We start from the raw sequence: 18,631 nt of genomic DNA, 5'->3' as shown, positions 1-18,631 counted from the left end.
AGGGAGAAATAAATAAATAGAGCGTTCATCTCCAGGGAGAGATGGGCGACGCACAGGAACACAGAGGGACAGTGCGCACCCCGGCCCCGCTCGCAGGGCGTGCATCACACAGGTGGACTGTGTGACTCCTCGGGTTTCTGGGACTCAGAGGTGTGCTAGTCGCTCTTCTCACAACAGCTCGTGTTTTACTTCTTGGCGCTTGCGCCGACCTTGGCGACCTTGGCGCGCACAACAACACACGCACGCACACACGCACACCAAGAGTGGTGTCCGGCATAGCTCGGCGTCCCACACACCACACCGCTCCGCCGCCGCTCCCGTAGGGTCGCGCCACCATGCCCACCGAGGACCGCGACCCCCTCATGTCGAGCGACACGCGGCGAAGCGATGCGCAGCTGCCAGCGGTTCAGGAACAGGTGAACCAGGTGCGCGTCGTCATGCAGGAGAACATGAAGAAGATGCTTGAGCGCGACGAGAAGCTCACGGAGCTGGCTGACAAGTCGCAGAGCGTGGCGCAATCGGCCAACGTCTTCTCAGCCAAGGCGCGCGGTGCAAGGCGGGAGATGCAGTGGAGAGAGCTCAAGTCGAATCTGATGATAGCGTCGGGCTTGATCGGCGCACTGCTACTTTTGCTGTGGTGGTTCGGTGTCTTTAGCGGCGGCGACGAGGAATCGCCTACGCGGAGACTGGCCAGCTTGCGCGACGAGGATGCCGCGCCGCCTTCTTCTCTGCTGTGGTCGTGACGCGCCGCTGTTTGGCACGTGGCTCGCTTGTGGGCCGGCGCGCGCTGCGCCTTCCATGGCGGGCCTTGGTGCAGCGGCTCTTTCGAGCCCCCCTTCTCTATCCTCCGGCGACTGTCTTGTGTCGGCGTGTGCTATGTGTCGGTATTCTCTCTTTATCTGCGGTCTCTTTTTTGGTGGAGGTGTGTGCTACAGTCCGCTGTGTGCGGAGGTATGAGATAGGCACTAAAACACGAGCGCCACTGACACAGCGGCGGACGCTCCACATTGGACGTCTCTAGGCACTAGGGTAGAAGAGAGACGTCGAGAGCGCGGAGCTGCCAGAGCGCCCGCTTTATCTACATCATAACGATATGGACATGAAAGTGTGCTGCTGCTGCTCTCCGGGCAGGAGGGCGGCTCAGGCCGCCGGTGCGGCTTGCGACTCCTCCTCGTGCCGTCGCAAGTCCTCCGCCATGAGGGCGGCGAGTAAGCAGAGGATCATGCGCGGCCGCCCCTCGATCACGTCCTCCCAGGTGGCGAAGACGGTGCAGCCCGCCTTGTGCGCGCACGAGATGGCGTACCGCGCGTTCTGCGCGCGCTCCTCCTCGGTGTCGCCCGGGAGGATGAGCTCCTCGCGGGTGCACTCTGGCGCCACGGCGCGCAGCAGCCGCAGCACGAAGACGCCCGTGCGGATCTGCGCGTCTGCGAAGCCGCGGAGGCGCATCTCGAAGGCGTCGTCGTGCCGGCGCACCTGGCAGTTTGCCCACTCAAGCACGTCGCCCTCCCCGAGGCCCAGCTCGTCGAGGAAGAGGCACACGTGCGCGCGCATCAGCTGCGACGCCATCGACAGGATGTACATCGAGATGCCGTCGGCGAGGTCCTTGCCCGAGAAGCCCTCCACGACGAGGCCGAGGAAGCGCGCGGCGCGGACGGCATGGTTGCAGTTTTGCACGCGCTCGTAGATCGAGCGCGGCTCGAGCAGCACGCGGCTCCAGTCGATGGTGCCCGGCTTGATAAAGTCGACCAGCCGCAGGAAGGCGACGCCGTCGCGGCAGTCCTCGTACAGCGAGGATAGCGACTCGAGCCCCAGCCCAAGCGACGCCATCCACATGCGCAGCGCCGCCTCCTCGCGCGCCTGCGACGGGTTGCTGCGCAGCGCACGGCGGGCCTTGGCGGCCTTGGGCGCGGCGGGCTGCTCAACCAGCCCCGGGTGCGTGTGGAAGATCGCAGCCACAAAGGCGAGCAGCATGCGCGGCCGCGGCGCGGTGAGGTCACCCGCCTGCGGCTCAAACATCTCGACGCCGCCTAACCTCGCCGCCTCCAGCACGCCCTCGGCGCGCTCGGACGTGGAGGACGCGCCGAGGGCGGCGCACGCCGCGTCCCACGCCGCGCTGCGGTGCGGCAGCACCTGGTGCAGCACGATCGCGAGCGCGAGCGCGTCGGCGAGGTCGGCGTGCAGGTTGGTGACGCGGAAGGTGCGCGGGACGGCCGCCTGCTCCGGGCTCGCCTCGAGGTAGCCGCGGATGTGGTGGTTGACCCAGCGCAGCAGCACCTGCTCGGGCCGGTACTTTGCGAGCACCGCCGGGTCCTCGCCGACCAGGCACAGCCCGTTGAGCTGCGGCATCTTGCTCGTCTTGATCGGGCCGAGCAGCGCGCTGCGCGTGAGGTTCCACACGAGCTGCAGCGTGCCCTGCTGGTGGGACGGCGCGTCCACCAGCTGGCGCGGCGAGAGGCCCTGCACGCCGCAGCCGACGGCGGTGACGGCGTTGAGGCACAGGGTCTGGTTCTGCAGCTTGGCGTCGCTGCCGAGGGGGCGACCCTGTGGCAGGTTCAGCGCGCGCGGGTCGAGCGCCGCCGGTGCGACGCGCAGCACAAATTTGGACAGCAGGACGCCGGGCGCGGCCGCCTTGAAGACGGCGTCGCCGCTCGGGTCCATCGGGACGACGTCGCCCGTGTGTGGGTCCCCCTTGAGCGCCCAGTTGAGGTGCTTGACGAGGGCAACGCGCTCCGACTCGTCGATGGGAGTCACCCCGGGCGCGCCCCCGTCTCGACGGCTCCCTCTGCCTGCGTCGGCCAACACAGTGACGCCCGTGCCCAGCATCTGCTGGCGGAGCGGGTCGAGTGCGGCCAAATCGTGGGCTGCAGCGGCGAGGGCCGTGTCTTCGGCGACCGGATCTGTGGCGCCGTGCGGCACAAACGACGGCCCGCCCGCCAGCAAGCCTTGGCCGAGCAGCGCCGGGTTCCCAGCCATAGACGACAGGCCTGTGCTCATGCTGCCGAGGGCGTCCGCGTCTCCACGCGGCGCGCCTTGGCCGCTGCCAACACTGGCCGAGGTGCCGAGCACAGAGCCGTGCACCAGCTGCGCCGGCGGCGCAAAAGCGTGCCCGGGGGCGGCACCGGCCGAGTCGCTGCAAGAAGCGGAGGGCGGCGCGGCCGCCGAGGAGGAGATGGGGAGGCCAGCACCCGCGAGCGAGGAGCTGGCGGAGGCATCGCCGCCGCTGGCTTCCCGCGGGACATGCGCCACGCTCGGCTGCAGGTTCTGGCGCATGGCGAGGTCATCACCGCTGTGCGGGGGAGAGCCCGAGCCCCCGGGGGATGCGCCGTCGGATGGCACCAGGCCGGCCGGGGTCGTTGGAGCGATGCCCGTGCTGAACGGAATCGCGCCCGCCGACGCTCCATCGAGATCAGTCGAGATCGGATGAGGGGCAGGTGGTGCTGCCTGCGGCTGCTGCCCCACGGAGAGGACCTGGCCGTCGCCATTGCTGATCGGCATCGGCACGGCGTTTGTCGCGAGGCCGGCGGACATCGCTGCCGGAGGCGCGTCGAGGCCAGAGGCTGACGATAGCTGCGGCATCGCGGAGGCTGTGGCATTGTCCTGCCTTGGCGTCACGGGTGGAGGCCCGGCGGGAGGAGCGGGCTTCACGGTCGCGGTCCTTGGGGTTTCCATGTTCACGTCGACACCCAAGCTGTCCCGATCGCCTCCCAAGCTGTCTCGGTTCTCAGAGTCACGCTTCTGCGGCGACGGCGGCGACTTTCTTTGCTCGGGCTTTCCGAACCAGGGTTTAAACCAGTTGCCAACCTTATCGAGCAGCGACTGCTCTGTGGCGATCTTGCCGCTCGAGCTCGGTTGGGAAGCCCCTATGAACCCTGGCGGGTCGGTCTGCTGCTGCGACGGCTGCAGCGTCGCCGTCGTTGCGCCCGGCGGAGGCTGCTCGGGCGGAATCGACGCCGCCTCCTCCGGCATAGTCTGAGGCTCCCCTGAGCGCGGCGGCGCGGAGGCAGCGTCCGAGATCGGAGCTGGCGTGTTGGACATGCTCGACGCCATCTGCGGGTCAGTCCCAGGCAGCTGGCTTGGCTGGTATGCGGGCAGAGCCGCAAGCTGCTGCGACGGCTGCAGCGTCGCCGTCGTTGCGCCCGGCGGAGGCTGCTCGGGCGGAATCGACGCCGCCTCCTCCGGCGTAGTCTGAGGCTCCCCTGAGCGCGGCGGCACGGAGGCAGCGTCCGAGATCGGAGCTGGCGTGTTGGACATGCTCGACGCCATCTGCGGGTCAGTCCCGGGCAGCTGGCTTGGCTGGTATGCGGGCAGAGCCGCAAGCTGCTGCGACGGCTGCAGCGTCGCCGTCGTTGCGCCCGGCGGGGCCGGCTGCGGAGGAAGAGACGCCGCCTCCTCAGGGACGTTGCCCGGGTGCGATCGATTCGGCTCATTGCCGGCGTGAGCGATGGGCGGTCCGACGTTCATTGTTGACACCTGCATCACTGGCTGCTGCCTCGGGGTTCGAGGCGGGTGCATGGTCCAGAAGTCCGTGAAGGAAGACGGGCGCTTGGGCAGCGATGGGGCGCTCTCGCCGTCCTCAGGCCGGCCGCCGCCACTCGACGGAGGCCCGCCGCCGCCGCGCTTGGGCAGCGATGGGTCGCTCTCGCCGTCCTCAGGCCGGCCGCCGCCACTCGACGGAGGGTCTCGGGGGCCGCCGCCGCGCTTGGGCAGCGATGGGTCGCTCTCGCCGTCCTCAGGCCGGCCGCCGCCACTCGACGGAGGGTCTCGGGGGCCGCCGCCGCGCTTGGGCAGCGATGGGGCGCTCTCGCCGTCCTCAGGCCGGCCGCCGCCACTCGACGGAGGGTCTCGGGGGCCGCCGCCGCGCTTGGGCAGCGATGGGGCGCTCTCGCCGTCCTCAGGCCGGCCGCCGCCACTCGACGGAGGGTCTCGGGGGCCGCCGCCGCGCTTGGGCAGCGATGGGTCGCTCTCGCCGTCCTCAGGCCGGCCGCCGCCACTCGACGGAGGGTCTCGGGGGCCGCCGCCGCGCTTGGGCAGCGATGGGTCGCTCTCGCCGTCCTCAGGCCGGCCGCCGCCACTCGACGGAGGCCCGCCGCCGCCGCGCTTGGGCAGCGATGGGTCGCTCTCGCCGTCCTCAGGCCGGCCGCCGCCACTCGACGGAGGCCCGCCGCCGCCGCGCTTGGGCAGCGATGGGTCGCTCTCGCCGTCCTCAGGCCGGCCGCCGCCACTCGACGGAGGCCCGCCGCCGCCGCGCTTGGGCAGCGATGGGGCGCTCTCGCCGTCCTCAGGCCGGCCGCCGCCACTCGACGGAGGCCCGCCGCCGCCGCGCTTGGGCAGCGATGGGTCGCTCTCGCCGTCCTCAGGCCGGCCGCCGCCACTCGACGGAGGCCCGCCGCCGCCGCGCTTGGGCAGCGATGGGTCGCTCTCGCCGTCCTCAGGCCGGCCGCCGCCACTCGACGGAGGCCCGCCGCCGCCGCGCTTGGGCAGCGATGGGTCGCTCTCGCCGTCCTCAGGCCGGCCGCCGCCACTCGGCGGAGGGTCTCGGGGGCCTCCGCCGCGCTTGGGCAGCGATGGGTCGCTCTCGCCGTCCTCAGGCCGGCCGCCGCCACTCGGCGGAGGGTCTCGGGGGCCTCCGCCGCGCTTGGGCAGCGATGGAGCGCCTTCTCCGCTCTCCTTCTGCTTTAGCGCTCGAGCCATGGCAAGAGCATCGCGGTCAGGGCCGCTCAAAGCCTTTTCCTCAGCCTCTGAGAGCCCCATTGAGTCCAGCTCAAAGCCACGGCCTAGCCAAGGTCGCCGCGGCACACTGCCCTTCCGCTCGTCGGTCTCAGACGGGTTCGGCAGATTTGGAGCCGCCGAGCCTGCACGACCTGCCTTCCGGGCCTTGCTGAGCGACGCCTCGTCGCCCTCGCCGAGGCTCGGAGCGCTGCCATCGGGCGGGCCGCCTCGGCCGCCGCGCGCGCCCGGCTTGCTGAGCGACGCCTCGTCGCCCTCGCCGAGGCTCGGAGCGCTGCCATCGGGCGGGCCGCCTCGGCCGCCGCGCGCGCCCGGCCTGCTGAGCGACGCCTCGTCGCCCTCGCCGAGGCTCGGAGCGCTGCCATCGGGCGGGCCGCCTCGGCCGCCGCGCGCGCCCGGCTTGCTGAGCGACGCCTCGTCGCCCTCGCCGAGGCTCGGAGCGCTGCCATCGGGCGGGCCGCCTCGGCCGCCGCGCGCGCCTGGCTTGCTGAGCGACGCCTCGTCGCCCTCGCGAAGCGCTCGCACTGCACGTGCAGCAGCGAGTGCCTCGCGGCCAGGGCCACTTAGTGCTAGCTCGTTCGCCTCCGATAGCCCGATTGCATCAAGCTCGAACCCAAGATCAAGCCACGGTCGGTTTGTTCGGCCGATGGGTGCCTCATTGGTCTCGTCAAGCGCGATGTCTTCCGGGTCTAGGCCTTCCTGGCAGCCACGCGCGCCCGGCTTGCTGAGCGACGCCTCGTCGCCCTCGCCGAGGCTCGGAGCGCTGCCATCGGGTGGGCCGCCTCGGCCGCCGCGCGCGCCCGGCTTGCTGAGCGACGCCTCGTCGCCCTCGCCGAGGCTCGGAGCGCTGCCATCGGGCGGGCCGCCTCGGCCGCCGCGCGCGCCCGGCTTGCTGAGCGACGCCTCGTCGCCCTCGCCGAGGCTCGGAGCGCTGCCATCGGGCGGGCCGCCTCGGCCGCCGCGCGCGCCCGGCTTGCTGAGCGACGCCTCGTCGCCCTCGCCGAGGCTCGGAGCGCTGCCATCGGGCGGGCCGCCTCGGCCGCCGCGCGCGCCCGGCTTGCTGAGCGACGCCTCGTCGCCCTCGCCGAGGCTCGGAGCGCTGCCATCGGGCGGGCCGCCTCGGCCGCCGCGCGCGCCCGGCTTGCTGAGCGACGCCTCGTCGCCCTCGCCGAGGCTCGGAGCGCTGCCATCGGGCGGGCCGCCTCGGCCGCCGCGCGCGCCCGGCTTGCTGAGCGACGCCTCGTCGCCCTCGCCGAGGCTCATCGCATCTGCATCTGGGGGACCGCCTCGGCCGCCGCGCGCGCCCGGCTTGCTGAGCGACGCCTCGTCGCCCTCGCCGAGGCTCATCGCATCTGCATCTGGGGGACCGCGCGCTTTGTCGCGCCTGCCCAGTTGGCTTAGCGCAGCCTCACCGGCCTCCTGGAGGGAGGTCTTGCGAGCGCGCAGCGCGCGGGCAGCAACGAGTGCGTCACGGCCCTGGCAACTCAGAGCCGCCTCCTCAGCCTCGGATAGTCCGAACGAGTCCAACTCGAGGCCAAGTTCGGTCCACGGCCGATTCTGCATGCTTGTCGGTGCCTCTGCGCCCTCCGAGCTTCCCACCGGCCCAGTTCCAGTGACGAGAGCACCTCGGCCGCCGCGCGCGCCCGGCTTGCTGAGCGATGCCTCCTCACCCTCAGCAAGGTCGGGAGCAGCCGCATTCGGCAGGGAGAGGAATGCGGCGACCGCAAGAGCCTTGGGCTTGCCGCGGCTGAACCAACCTCGCTTGCTGACCGATGCCTCCTTGGCCTCCACCAGATCAGGCGCCCCCAGATCGGGCAAGGCGGCAGCGGCCCTCGCCGCCTGGCTGAGCGCCGCCTCCTCTGCCTCCTTGCGCCCACGCAACACGCGAGCAACGTGCAGGGCGTCTCGGCCTTGGCAGCTGAGAGACCTCTCATCCGCCTCGGCCAAGTTCGCGGCGTCGAGCTCGCGACCAAAGTCGATCCACGGCCGCAGCGAGCCCATGCTGAGGGCCGCCTCCTCGCCCTCGTCCAGCCCGAGCGCCCCGCACGCCTTGAGTGCTCGTGCCGCGGCCATGGTGTCCCGCGCAAAGAGGCTGAGCCCGCGCTCCTCCTCCTCGCTCAGGCCAGCCGCGTCGAGCTCCAAGCCCATCTTGATCCACTTCTTCCCGAGTGCGCTGGGCGCCGCCTCGCCTTGCTCGGTGAGGTCGAGCGCGTCTCCAAACGAGTCACGGGCGCGGAGCATTCGCGCCGCCGTCCTCGCGTCGCGGGCAAAGCGGCTAAGCCCCTCCTCGTCCGCCTCGGAGAGAGCCGCCGACTCGAGCTCGCGGCCAAACTCGAGCCACGGCCGGTTGTGGGCGGACAGCTCGGCCTCGCCCCGCTCGTCGAGGTCGGGGGCGACGGCGAGGCGGTGCGCGCGCGCAACGACGAGCGCGTCCCGACCGAAGCTGCTCAGCGCCTGCTCCTCGTACTCCTCGAGGGTGGCCGAGTCGAGGTCCAGGCCAAAGTCTCGCACCTCGTGCCGGGAGCCGCGCCGGCCGATGCTCGGTGACGACTCGTCGCCCTCGGCCTCGCGCGTGCGGCATATCCGCGCAAAGGCCATCGCGTCTCGCGCAAAGCTGCTGAGCTCGAGCGCCTGGTGCTCGTCGAGGCCCGAGTCGTTGAGCTCGAGGCCGTAATCCAGCCACGCGCGGCCGCCGCCGCGGCTCGGCAGCCGTTCGGCGCCCTCGCCGAGTCCGAGCGGCTCGCGAGCACGAATGGCGCGCGCGGCGGCCATGGCGTCGATGGCAAAGTTGCTCAGCGCCGCCTCCTCCGCCTCGGTGAGGTTGGCCGCGTCGAGCTCCATCCCGAGCTCCATCCATGCGCGGTCTGGCCGGCTGAGCGCTGCCTCGCCGCCCTCCTCGAGGCTGAGCTCGTCCCGGTCGCGCAGAGCGCGGGCGGCGATCATCGCGTCGCGCGCGAAGCTGCTGAGCCCGTCCTCCTCCTCCTCGGTGAGGCCGGACTCCACGAGCGCGAGCCCAAAGTTGATCCACTCGGAGCGGCTCGCGCTGGAGGGGGCGCTCTCCAGCACCTCGAGCAGCTCGGGCGCGTCGCGCGCGTGCAGCACGCGCACCACGGCGAGCGCGTCGCGGCCAAAGGTGGAGAGCATCGCCTCCTCCTCCTCGGTGAGACCGGCGGCGTCGAGCTCAAGCCCGATCGTCATCCACTGCCGGTGCGACGCGCTGAGCGCGTCGGCGAGGTGCTCTCGGTCGCGGGCGCGCATCGCTCGCGCCGCAATCAGCGCGTCGCGCCCGCGGTCGCTCAGGTCCGCCTCCTCGAACTCGCCGATGCCAATCGTGGCGAGGTCCATGCCAAAGGCGATCCACGGGGAGGGCGTCTTGCTGCTCAGAGCGCCCTCGCTCCCCTCGGCCAGCTCGAGCCCGCCCTGCGCCCGCAGAGCGCGCGCGGCGATGAGCGCGTCGCGGCCGGGCGCACTCAGCGTCTGCTCCGCCTGCTCGTCGAGGGCGGCGCGGTCGAGCTCCGCGCCGAAGCCGATCCACGGGTTCATTGCCACGGCGAGCTTGGCAGTCTGCCACGGCTTGCGCCTCATCGACGGCACCGACGCCTCGCCGCGGGGGGTGCCGTGCACGTCGTAGTCGCCGCGCGCCTGCATCGCGCGCGCGACCGTCAGGGCGTCCCGCGCGAACGAGCTGAGGCCGGCCTCCTCCGGCTCGCTCATCTCGACCGACGCGAGCTCGAACCCAAAGTTGAGCCACTGGTCGTCCGCCTGCAAGTGCTCGAGCGGCACCGAGGAGGCGGCGAGCGCGCGCGCGTCGTTGAGCGCGTCGCGGCCGCGCGCGGTGAGCTTCATTTCGTCCGCTGGCGTGAGGCGCGCCGACGCGAGGGCGATGCCGAGCTCCATCCACCGCTCGGTCTCGGCGCCGTGCTCATGGCTGCGCCGCTGGCTCTGCCGCACGCTCTCGCGGAGGCTCTCGCGCCGGCTGCTCACCTCCTGACTGCTGCGCCGGCTCCTGCGCTCGCTCTGGCGGTAGCTCAGGTCGGGGTTGAGGCGCGGGTCGTCGCGCGCGCTGTCGAGATCCGGCCGTGCGCTCGAGCTCACCACACCGAGCTGCAGCGGCTTGACGGTCGGCTGCCCCGGCGCACCCGTCCGTCCAAGTACGAGCGGCCTCCCGGCGGCGCCGCGGCCGCGGGCGCGCTGGACGCGGGCCGCGATGAGCGCGTCCCGGCCGCGCGGCGTCAGCTCGGTCGCCTGCCCCTCCGTCAGCTTGACACCGAGGAGCTCGCGCCCCAGGTCGAGCGTGAAGGGCTGTGCCACGGGCGCCGGCGGCGGGGCGCCGGCCCCGCCGCCGGCCGCCGCGCGGGCGCGCCGAGCGCGGCCCACCCTCGCTGCGACGAGCGCCTGCCGCGCCACACCGCTCAGCTTGACCTCCTGGTCGGCGGTGAGGCCGAGGGCGAGCAGCTCGCTCCCCAGCTCGACCGCCTCTTTGAGTTCGCCAGAGGTGGCTCGCTCCGGCACGGCGGGGGCAGCGGCGGAAGCGGAGGCGGCGGCGGCGGCGGCGGCCGCAGCAAGCCCTCCAGCGCCACGTGCGCTCGGCGGCGGAAGGCCGCGCGACGTGAGGTCGGGGTTGAGGCGCGGGTCCTCGCGGGCGCTGTCGAGCTCGGGCCTGGCGGACGAGCTGGCCACGCCGAGCTGCAGCGGCTTGACACCGAGCGGCTGCTGGGCTGGCGGCTGCCCTGGAAGCTGGAGCGGCCTCATGGTGAAGGGCTGCGCCGCCGGCTGCTGCGGCTCTTGAGCGGCCTGCGGTTGCTGCGGCTCTGCGACGGGCCGTCCGCGCGCCGAGGCGAGCGGCGCTTCGCCGCGCGCGGAGGCGAGGCCGCGCGCCGAGGCGAGGGCCTCCTTGCCGCGCGCGGTGAGCTTGCTAGCCTGCGCGTCGCTCAGGCCGAGCTCGAGCAGCTCGCGCCTGGGCACATACCCGCACAGACTTAGCGTGGCTGCAGCCGCGCCGTCGGTCGTGGCGGTGCGGCGTGGCGATGCGGAAGTGGAGGCGCCACACAGCCCGGCGGCGGGTGGGTGCGGAGGGAGGGAGGGAGCGTCTCGAAAGGTGAGTGTCTCGGAAGTGTCTCGCGCCCGAAGTCGAGCTTGAAGGGCATCGGCTTTGGCGCGGCGCTCTCGTCGGTCGCTCGCAGCTCGCGCAGCACCTCAACCTCCTCGTCCACCTCCTTCACGCGGGAGTCGGCCGCAGCGTCAAAGGAGACCCGCTTGCGAGGCCCGCGAGCCGTGAGGAGAGCCTCCTTGCCCTCGATGCTCAGGTCTCGCTCCTAAGCACGCGGCGAACGTGGTGAGGGAGGGCAGGGAGGGGCAACACGCCGGTGCTTCGAGGCCTGATTCGCGGTCAAGTTGAGGCGCGCGAGCTGCTGGCCAACGTCTTCCGTCACCGCCGCCCGCGCGGCCGGGTCAGCTGGCTTGGCAGTCGGCGGCACCGCGCCGAGGTTGCCTCGGCGAGGCACCTGGCGGGCAGACGGAAGCGCGCCGTCGGTCGGCAGGCCGCGAGCCGACTGAAGCGCCGCCGGACGCGAAGACGAGTAGCCGCGAGGCTCGGTCGGCACACGCAGCGGCTTGACGCCGGCCGTCTTTGCATTTTGCCGCGCCACACCGGCGCCGCCTCGAGCGCTCTGCAGCGCCAGCGATTGGGTGTCGCGCCCGACCGGCGTCAAGTTGAGCGGAGCCGGCGCAGGCGCAGGCGGCTTCGCCTTGGCCTGCTTTTTGCCGCCGCCGAGCTGCTTTTTTAGGCTCTTGAGCATGGTCGCGGCGGCTGGCCGGACGGCCAAGAGCTCGCAATCGACGGCTCGGAAACTGTATCGAGGTCTCGAGGTGGATACGATTTCCTTTGGCCGCGTTGGGTAGCGAGGATTGGTGTGACGCGGTCCACGCAGGCGTGTGTTTTCTGACGGCCGACCGTCAGTGCACGGAGTTGCCCCCCCTCGCTAGTTCCTGAGTGAGTGAGGTTGCGCGGGAGGCCAGGGAGTGAGAGCAGTGACTCAAAGAGGTCGAGCCGCACTAGTGGGGTGTCTCCGAGCTTACTGGAGCTCTGATTGACGGCCCTGACTATCCCTGACACACAGAGAGTCACTCTGACGGCACACAACACCCTATAACTGCGTCATGACCAGCCTGCCATGCGTCGCCGGTGCCGCATTCGTCGCAGTGCTTCTTTAGCAGGCGGTGGGCTGTCGGCTGCGAGGACGGTCGCATTTGCGCGAGGCGAGGCGAGCATTGCTGCGCGTTGCATGCGCCATGCCTCGCGCCAGCGCGTGCGGGAGCTCCTGGCTGAGCGTTGAGTCCAGGTGAGTTGCGCTGGCCACTATCGCTGCGCCGAGCCGAGCTGACGCGCCGAGGCGCCGGCCAGTCGCAGCCGTGAGGCATGCCACAGCAGCAGAGGCACCTGCCACCCATTGGGCGGGTAGACAGAAGGCCAGGGCAGCACTGGCAAGTGCAACGCGCCTCATGTCGGAGAGCGACCGTGCCTCGTTCGCCGCTTATGATGTAGAGTTTGTTGTAGAGACTTCACGTTGTAGAGCGCCTCTACAACGCTCTACAACGCACCCGCATCGTCACGCGGCGGATGTAGAGCTCTACAGCTCTACAGCGCTCCAGAGCGCTCTACATCTCTACAGCTCTACAGCGCTCTACACTCTACATCCTCTACACCCTCCCTCAGTCGGCGCCCGGACGTTTGAGATGTTTGTCATCGACTGCCGCGAGGAACTCTTGCAGTGGTACTCACGCCAAGGCTACATGCCGCGCGCCGACAGTCCACGGTGCCCTTTCCTGTCGATGCAGGCGTCGGCACGCCGCGCGCTGATGTGGGCACGCTACATACTCATACAGTTCATCCGCCTTGCAGTAACGTGTGCCGTCTTGCGCGCAATGTCCCCACACGAAAAAATAGAAAATCCAAACGCGCTTCGGTTCGCTTGCTGATTGAGGATCGGCCATGGCCGCTCTCGCCACCGTGCTGCAGGCGATCGACGAGCGTGTCTCGCTGAAGCACGTCCACCGGCGGCTGCAGGCCTTCGCGCGCGTCCTGATCGTCGGAACCTTCATGGACGACGCGCTGCGCGTGATGTGCGACTACCGGGGGCAGGCGGCGACGATGAAGTCAGTGGGGTGGGGCGTCTCGCTGCCGCCAGGGTCGCAAGCGGCCGTGCAGTCGCTGATGCCCTCGGTCTTCATCGCGACGCAGACGATCGGCGTGCTGCTCATCCTCACGCGGCTCGCGCCGCAGGCGGGTTGCCTCGTCCTCGTGGCGTGGGCGGGCGTGCACCCGTTCATGTACGCGCAGCAGAAGAACCTCGAGTTCCTGCTGGAGTCGGTCACCATCATCGGCGGCCTGCTCATTCTGCTCACATCGGAGCGCGCCATCGCCACGCGCGAGCGGCTGCTGAGCGGCGGCGGCGGCGTGCTCGGCACGCCGGCGGAGCAAAAGGAGGCGCAGGCGAACGAGAAGAACCAGCTGCTCTTCGCGGGCCGGCTGATGCTCTGCGCCGTCTTCGTCTACTACTCGGTCAAGATGAGCATCGAGCGCGTGCAGGCGCCGCCAGAGAGATCCGCTCCCCACCCCTCCGCAACTCCCCAGCTGCCTGCCCGAGACCCTCAGCTCTCTCGGCCCTCGGCTCTCTCGGCCTTCTCTCGTCGGCCCTCTCCTCGCCGCGCTGAGCGAGGGCCGGCGTCGCGCGCGGTTGCGGCGCAGGCGCTGCTCGGCGGGCCGATCAACCACGAGGACCCGATCCACGCTCTCTTTGCGCTGTTCGTCCTGCTGCTGCTCGTCTCTGGCACGAGCAGCCCCGCCGCCCCCCTCTGACCCTCCCCTCCCCGCCACACGCGTGCGCCCTCCCTGCCGGTCGCCTCTCCGGCCACCGCCCCACCCGCGCCGCCGCCGCGCTCGCTCGTCTCCCGTTTCCGCGCCTCCAGGGCTGGGCTCGACTCGCCTCCCCCGTGTCTCTGCCGCAGGCACGGGCCTGATCATTGTGGGCATCAAGTCCCGGTGGTGCGCGATGGGGCTCGCGCTCGTGATGGGGTGCGCCGCGCTGTACAAGCACCCGTGGTTCATCACGATGTGGTCCTCCAACTCCTTCAAGCTCGACTTCGTGGTCGGGTACGAAGACGTGCAGGCGGCCGGGGCCCCTCGCAATCCCCCACCGCACACACGCACTCCCCCCCGGCACCTCTCGACCCACAGCACCCTCCCCCTCCCCTTGTGGCGGTGCAGGTGGACGCGTGGCTCTACTCGGACCACCAGCGCTACTTCTTCTTCCAGCAGCTCTCGACCGTCGGCGCGCTGCTGCAGCTTGTCGCGCACGGGCCCGGCCAGTTCTCGGTCGACGAGGCGGACGCCGAGTCCATCACAATCACGTCGATCACCTCGAAGGGCGCCGACTGAGCGGGCGCGCCGCCTCGCACCAGTGGCGCTCGGCTGCGGCGCCGCAACGCCCCCCCTCTATTTTCGGTTCATAGAGATCTGTGAAAGGCGTGCGGGGGTGCAATGCCACGAATGGATTCTCCCTATTTTGTATTTAGTATTATCGGCGAGCAAGTCAAAGCAGAAGTTAGGTTAGGAGGTAGGAGGGAGAAAATGCAGCGGGAGAAAAGAAAATACGAAAAAATCCGCACATCATTCCGGGATGGTTGGCTTGCGGCCACCCATGCTGCCCGCGGCTTCAGCCCCTCTCGAGACGTGCCCGCTCGAGCTGCCTGTGATGCCAGACCCGTCCTCGTGTCCAGACGCTCCGCCGGACGATGATGAGCCGCCCGCGCTGTGGCCCATTCTCCGGCCGCTGCTGCTGCCGTACTTTGCTCCGGGCTTGCTGCGAGCCGCAGGCCAGATGACGCTCAACCCGTTTGTCGCTCTCTACGCGCGCGAGCTCGGCGCCACCGACTCGGGAGCCGGCGCCGCCGTGAGCATGGTGTCGCTCGCCACATTTTGCCTCTCGCCCGCCGCTGGCCTCGTCTCCTCGCGCCTCGGCTTGCGATTAGCCATGGGCCTCGGAGTCTGCGTGAACATCTGCGCCGCACTCGTCGGTGCAGCGGCGGGGTCCTATGACTGGCTCGTCGCGAGCCGGCTGCTGCAGGGCGTCGGCAACGTCCTCTTCCAGATCTCACGCCAGACGTTCCTGACTGCGGTCGTCCCAAAGCCGGCGCGCGGCCGGGCATCCGCTCTGCAGGCCTTCACGCTCAAGGCGGGCGGCGTGGTCGGCCCGACGATCGGCGGGTCCGTTAGCCACAGGGTGGGCTTGCCGTCGCTGTTTTGGCTGGCGGCCGCCGTCCACGCCGCCACGCTCGCGCTGCTCTGGCTCTTCTTCCCGCGCGGAGGCGCGGCGGCGGCGGCCGGCACCGCCCGGCCGTCAGGTCCGGCGGCGGCGGCGCCACCGTCGGTCCGCGCGATGCTGTGCCGCCCTCCGGTGCTCTGCGCGGCTCCGGCCGTGATGGCCCTCGCGCTGTGCGGCGGGCTGCGCGGTTTCCTGCTGCCGCTCAAGTGCGCCGCGCTTGGGCTCGAGCTGTCGGGCACCGGCCTGGTGTCGGCCTTCTCGTTCAGCTGCGACCTCCTCTTCGTGCCTCTGAGCGGCCTCCTGCTCGACCACGCCGGCCGCAAGGCAGCGGCAACCACATCCCGCCGAGACACCTCCAAGACACCTGCATCCGAGACACCTCCGAGACACCTCCGAGACACCTCCACCTCCGATCCGAGACACCTCCGAGACACCTCCGAGACACCTCCGAGACACCTCCGAGACACCTCCGAGACACCTCCGAAGCTTCCGGGACACTCCCGCCCTCCTCCAGGCGGCGGGCGTCGCCTCTCTGTCCGGCTCAGGCGCCGCCTTGTGGCGAGATTAGCCGAGATTAGCCGAGATTACCCCCCTCTCTGTCCGGCTCAGGCGCCGCCCTGCTGCTCCTCTCGTCGGTGCACAGCATCACGTGGCTGTGGGCCGCCGCGGCGCTGCTGGGTGTCGGCATCGGCCTCTCGGGCGGCGCCATCTTTGCCCTGGGCAGCGATCTCGCGCCGGAGGACGAGACGTCGCGTAGCAAGTTCCTCGGCTGGTGGAAGATGGTGCCGCAGGCGGGGAAGCTCTCTGCGCCGCTCGTCGCAGGACTCCTCTCGGAGCACGCGTCGCTCGACGCCGCGGCGCACGCCCTCGCCATGGTGGCGCTCGCGAGCGCGGCGTGGTTCGCCGTGATGGGCGTCGAGACGCTCGACCGGAGAAGCCCTTCGCAGGCCGGCTCGTCACGGGGCAGGGCGGCGCGCGGCTACAAAAGCGTCCAAGCGCGAGCTGAGCACATCGCCTTACGGGAGGCTGCAGTGCCAGTGGTCCCGGTGGGATCAGCCGCGTGTGACGTGACTACTGCCGAACGCGAACAAATCTAACTTCTAACACCCACAGTAAGGTCTATACGAAGGAGGTCATGGACATGCGATGCGCCACACTGAGCCCTGGCTATCAGGCTGTCAGGTGCTGTCAGGTGATCTGTCGGGCTGTCGGGCACTGTCAGGCACTGTCAGGTGCCTCTGTCAGACCAGCTGTCAGGTGCTGTCAGTGCTGTCGGGTGCTGTCGGGTGCGTGTCTGACATCAGAGGGGATCTGTAGCTGTCGGGTGCTGTCGGAGCTGTCGGGTGTTGCTGTCAGACGCTGTCGGAGCTGTCAGAGCTGTCAGGCTGCTGCTGCTGTCAGACGTTGGGCCGGTGCTGTCAGGAGTCAGGTGCTGTCAGGTGGTGCTGTCAGCTAGGGTGCTGTCAGGCTCTGACACTCACCAGCCACACTTATGACACTATCAAGAGTAGACCGCAGCCAGTGAGAGTCGTAGATCCACACCAGAGATCCACACAGTAGGTCTCCTGGGGAGCGCAGATGGCGGCGCAGGCGCAGGCCGCGGCGGCGGCACAAGCGGCGGCGGCCACCCCCACCCAGACGCCGTAGGCACAGATACTGTAGGGCGCCCCACAGAAGGCTAGCTGGTAGCTTCATCTGTAGTAGCACAGCCGCCGGTGCTAGGGGGGTCCGCAGAGGTGAGGCGGGAGGGTTGAGAGTCAGAGAGAGACCCATGATGAGACCATCCCATGACCACATGATAGTTTTGCATGCAATAGTTTTGTTCAACTCTCATGGGGCACAAGAAAGAGGCTGTGTGTACGGTCTGTGTACGGTCTGTGCTGCTGTCGGGCTGGTCGGGCTGTCGGGCTGTCAGCGCTGCTGTCAGGCCACTGTGTGCTGTCGGGCTGTCGGGCAGCTGTCAAGCTGTCACGTTAGGGCCTGACAGCGACGGAGCACCTCGCCTGTCAGACTCTGCTGTCAGGCTGTCAGATACGTGCTCGTGTCAGGCTGTCGGAGAAAGTGCTGTCAGCGCTGTCAGGCTGTCGGGCACTGTCAGGCGCTGTCCGGGGTTTGCTGTCAGGCTGTCAGACCAGGGCTCAGGCGCCACATATACATTGCGATATATACTCATCAACGCCAAGGCAAGAGCACCCCCATCTCCCACTTTGAGAGAGACTCTCTCGAGTCTCGTTGAGGTTGACCGGGAAACCGGCCGCCATACATGCCATGTGTGCCTGGGGCCCTGGCCAAGAAAAAACGCTAAAACGGACGAGAAATGCTGATCCTCTCGGCCCACAGCCACACCTTGTTGTGTATGTTGAGCACTTGAGCGCCACTGAATAGGGTCGCATTCCGCACGATAACGCTACTTGACGTACTTTTAGCTTACTGGGAGTCAGAGAGAAGGGAGAGGTGGTTGTGTTCTCTACAGGCCCCAACTGCCCAAGGGCCCTCATTTGTGTAACCACGATCGACGCGAGGACGCAAGTCCACATCAAACTCGGCCATTCCAACGGCCAGACCGCTCGCTTAAGGCTGATTGGCTAAGACGAGCGGTCTACCTCCAACGGGACGGTCCGGGAACGCGTGGAACCTGCCCGCCTCGGTGGGAGGTGGTTTGGCGCCGACGGACCGCCCTCTCCACCACCCCCGCCCAGGGATCTACAATGCTGTCTTAAGGTTCGACCTGTGGGCTCTGCCTGCGCTCGGCACCGGGCACCGCCTCGGTCGGTATACAAAATGCGCCTGCGGGCGGACCCTTACAGATCACAGATCACGATATGGTACGGGACCCCTCGATCGTCTCGCCCTCCCTCCTCACTGGGGGGGGGGGGGGGGAGAGAGAGAGAGAGAGAGGCTCACTGGTTGGTGTGTTCATTCATTAGGGGGGGGGTCATTAATACAAACAGTACAGGATCGATCGAGGAAGAACAGTGCCGTCCCCCCTCTCCATCCAGCATCTCAGAAAGAAAAGAAAGAAAACAGACAACCCAAGGGAGGGATGGGAGCAGGGAGGACGGCACGCCGCCACCACACAGGGATTTTAAGGAGAGGTGTGTGATGCGCTAGCCGTCGCCCACCCTAGGGAGTCTGCCTCTTCCTATCTCTCTTCGCAGTCTCTCTCCGATTCTCGCTGCAACCTTCATGTAGAGCTGTCAAACGTTAAGAGCTGAACAGTGTTGCTAGTGTTAACAGTAACAACAGAACAACAGTGGGGCTCCCCAACAACAGTAGCTAACGTTAGGCCAGCTGAACAACAATAAGGAAGGCCTGGCAGTGACCCACGACGATCTCCAGCGTCCAGTGCGGGTAATACCCGAAAATACCTGGAAAAACCCAGGTATTTTCGGGTTTTACCCGGGTTTTTTGGCATTTTCTGCTTGCTGACCACTGAACAACAGTAACAACAGTAACAAACAGTAACCGCTTGGGCTGGGGAGAACACTTGAACAACGTTGAGGATTTTCAGCCAACAATAGTGCAACTGTTAGGCCCAAAGTTAACGTTTGACAGCTCTACCTTCATGCCACCTCGCGGTC

At 69.0% G+C, this 18,631-nt stretch overlaps 6 protein-coding genes across 6 annotated transcripts; 5 read left to right on the top strand and 1 right to left on the bottom strand.

Annotated features, from left to right (window-relative positions):
• Positions 1 to 335: 335 nt before the first annotated feature.
• On the top strand, positions 336 to 986 carry VAMP7-5 (vesicle-associated membrane protein 7; the record flags this gene model as incomplete). Its single annotated transcript, XM_005757629.1, has 3 exons — positions 336 to 736; positions 818 to 884; positions 963 to 986. 3 exons carry the CDS (start codon positions 336 to 338, stop codon positions 984 to 986), a joined length of 492 nt encoding a protein of 163 aa, XP_005757686.1.
• Positions 987 to 1,140: 154 nt separating this feature from the next.
• EMIHUDRAFT_62345 (hypothetical protein) lies at positions 1,141 to 2,823 on the bottom strand (the record flags this gene model as incomplete). The annotated part of the gene is made up of 1 exon (XM_005757628.1): positions 1,141 to 2,823. One exon carries the CDS (start codon positions 2,821 to 2,823, stop codon positions 1,141 to 1,143), a length of 1,683 nt encoding a protein of 560 aa, XP_005757685.1.
• Positions 2,824 to 12,228: 9,405 nt separating this feature from the next.
• On the top strand, positions 12,229 to 12,631 carry EMIHUDRAFT_198875 (hypothetical protein; the record flags this gene model as incomplete). The annotated part of the gene is made up of 3 exons (XM_005757627.1): positions 12,229 to 12,292; positions 12,443 to 12,542; positions 12,613 to 12,631. 3 exons carry the CDS (start codon positions 12,229 to 12,231, stop codon positions 12,629 to 12,631), a joined length of 183 nt encoding a protein of 60 aa, XP_005757684.1.
• Positions 12,632 to 12,718: 87 nt separating this feature from the next.
• EMIHUDRAFT_198874 (hypothetical protein) lies at positions 12,719 to 13,746 on the top strand (the record flags this gene model as incomplete). The annotated part of the gene is made up of 3 exons (XM_005757626.1): positions 12,719 to 13,309; positions 13,475 to 13,549; positions 13,735 to 13,746. The coding sequence occupies 3 exons, from the start codon at positions 12,719 to 12,721 to the stop codon at positions 13,744 to 13,746; spliced, it is 678 nt and encodes a 225-aa protein (XP_005757683.1).
• Positions 13,747 to 13,821: 75 nt separating this feature from the next.
• EMIHUDRAFT_351005 (hypothetical protein) lies at positions 13,822 to 14,323 on the top strand. The gene is made up of 2 exons (XM_005757625.1): positions 13,822 to 13,895; positions 13,994 to 14,323. The coding sequence occupies exons 1-2, from the start codon at positions 13,839 to 13,841 to the stop codon at positions 14,162 to 14,164; spliced, it is 228 nt and encodes a 75-aa protein (XP_005757682.1). The 5' UTR covers positions 13,822 to 13,838; the 3' UTR covers positions 14,165 to 14,323.
• Positions 14,324 to 14,480: 157 nt separating this feature from the next.
• On the top strand, positions 14,481 to 14,993 carry EMIHUDRAFT_62322 (hypothetical protein; the record flags this gene model as incomplete). Its single annotated transcript, XM_005757624.1, has 1 exon — positions 14,481 to 14,993. A coding segment is annotated over one exon (513 nt), but the record flags the coding sequence as incomplete, so codon positions are not given.
• Between the last annotated feature and the right edge of the window lie 3,638 nt (positions 14,994 to 18,631).

The sequence above is a fragment of the Emiliania huxleyi genome (genome assembly GCF_000372725.1).
Source record: "Emiliania huxleyi CCMP1516 unplaced genomic scaffold EMIHUscaffold_9, whole genome shotgun sequence".
NCBI classification, from domain to species: domain Eukaryota; phylum Haptophyta; order Isochrysidales; family Noelaerhabdaceae; genus Emiliania; species Emiliania huxleyi.
Note: the sequence above shows the minus strand (reverse complement) of the source record. Positions and strands in the feature narration are given on the sequence as shown.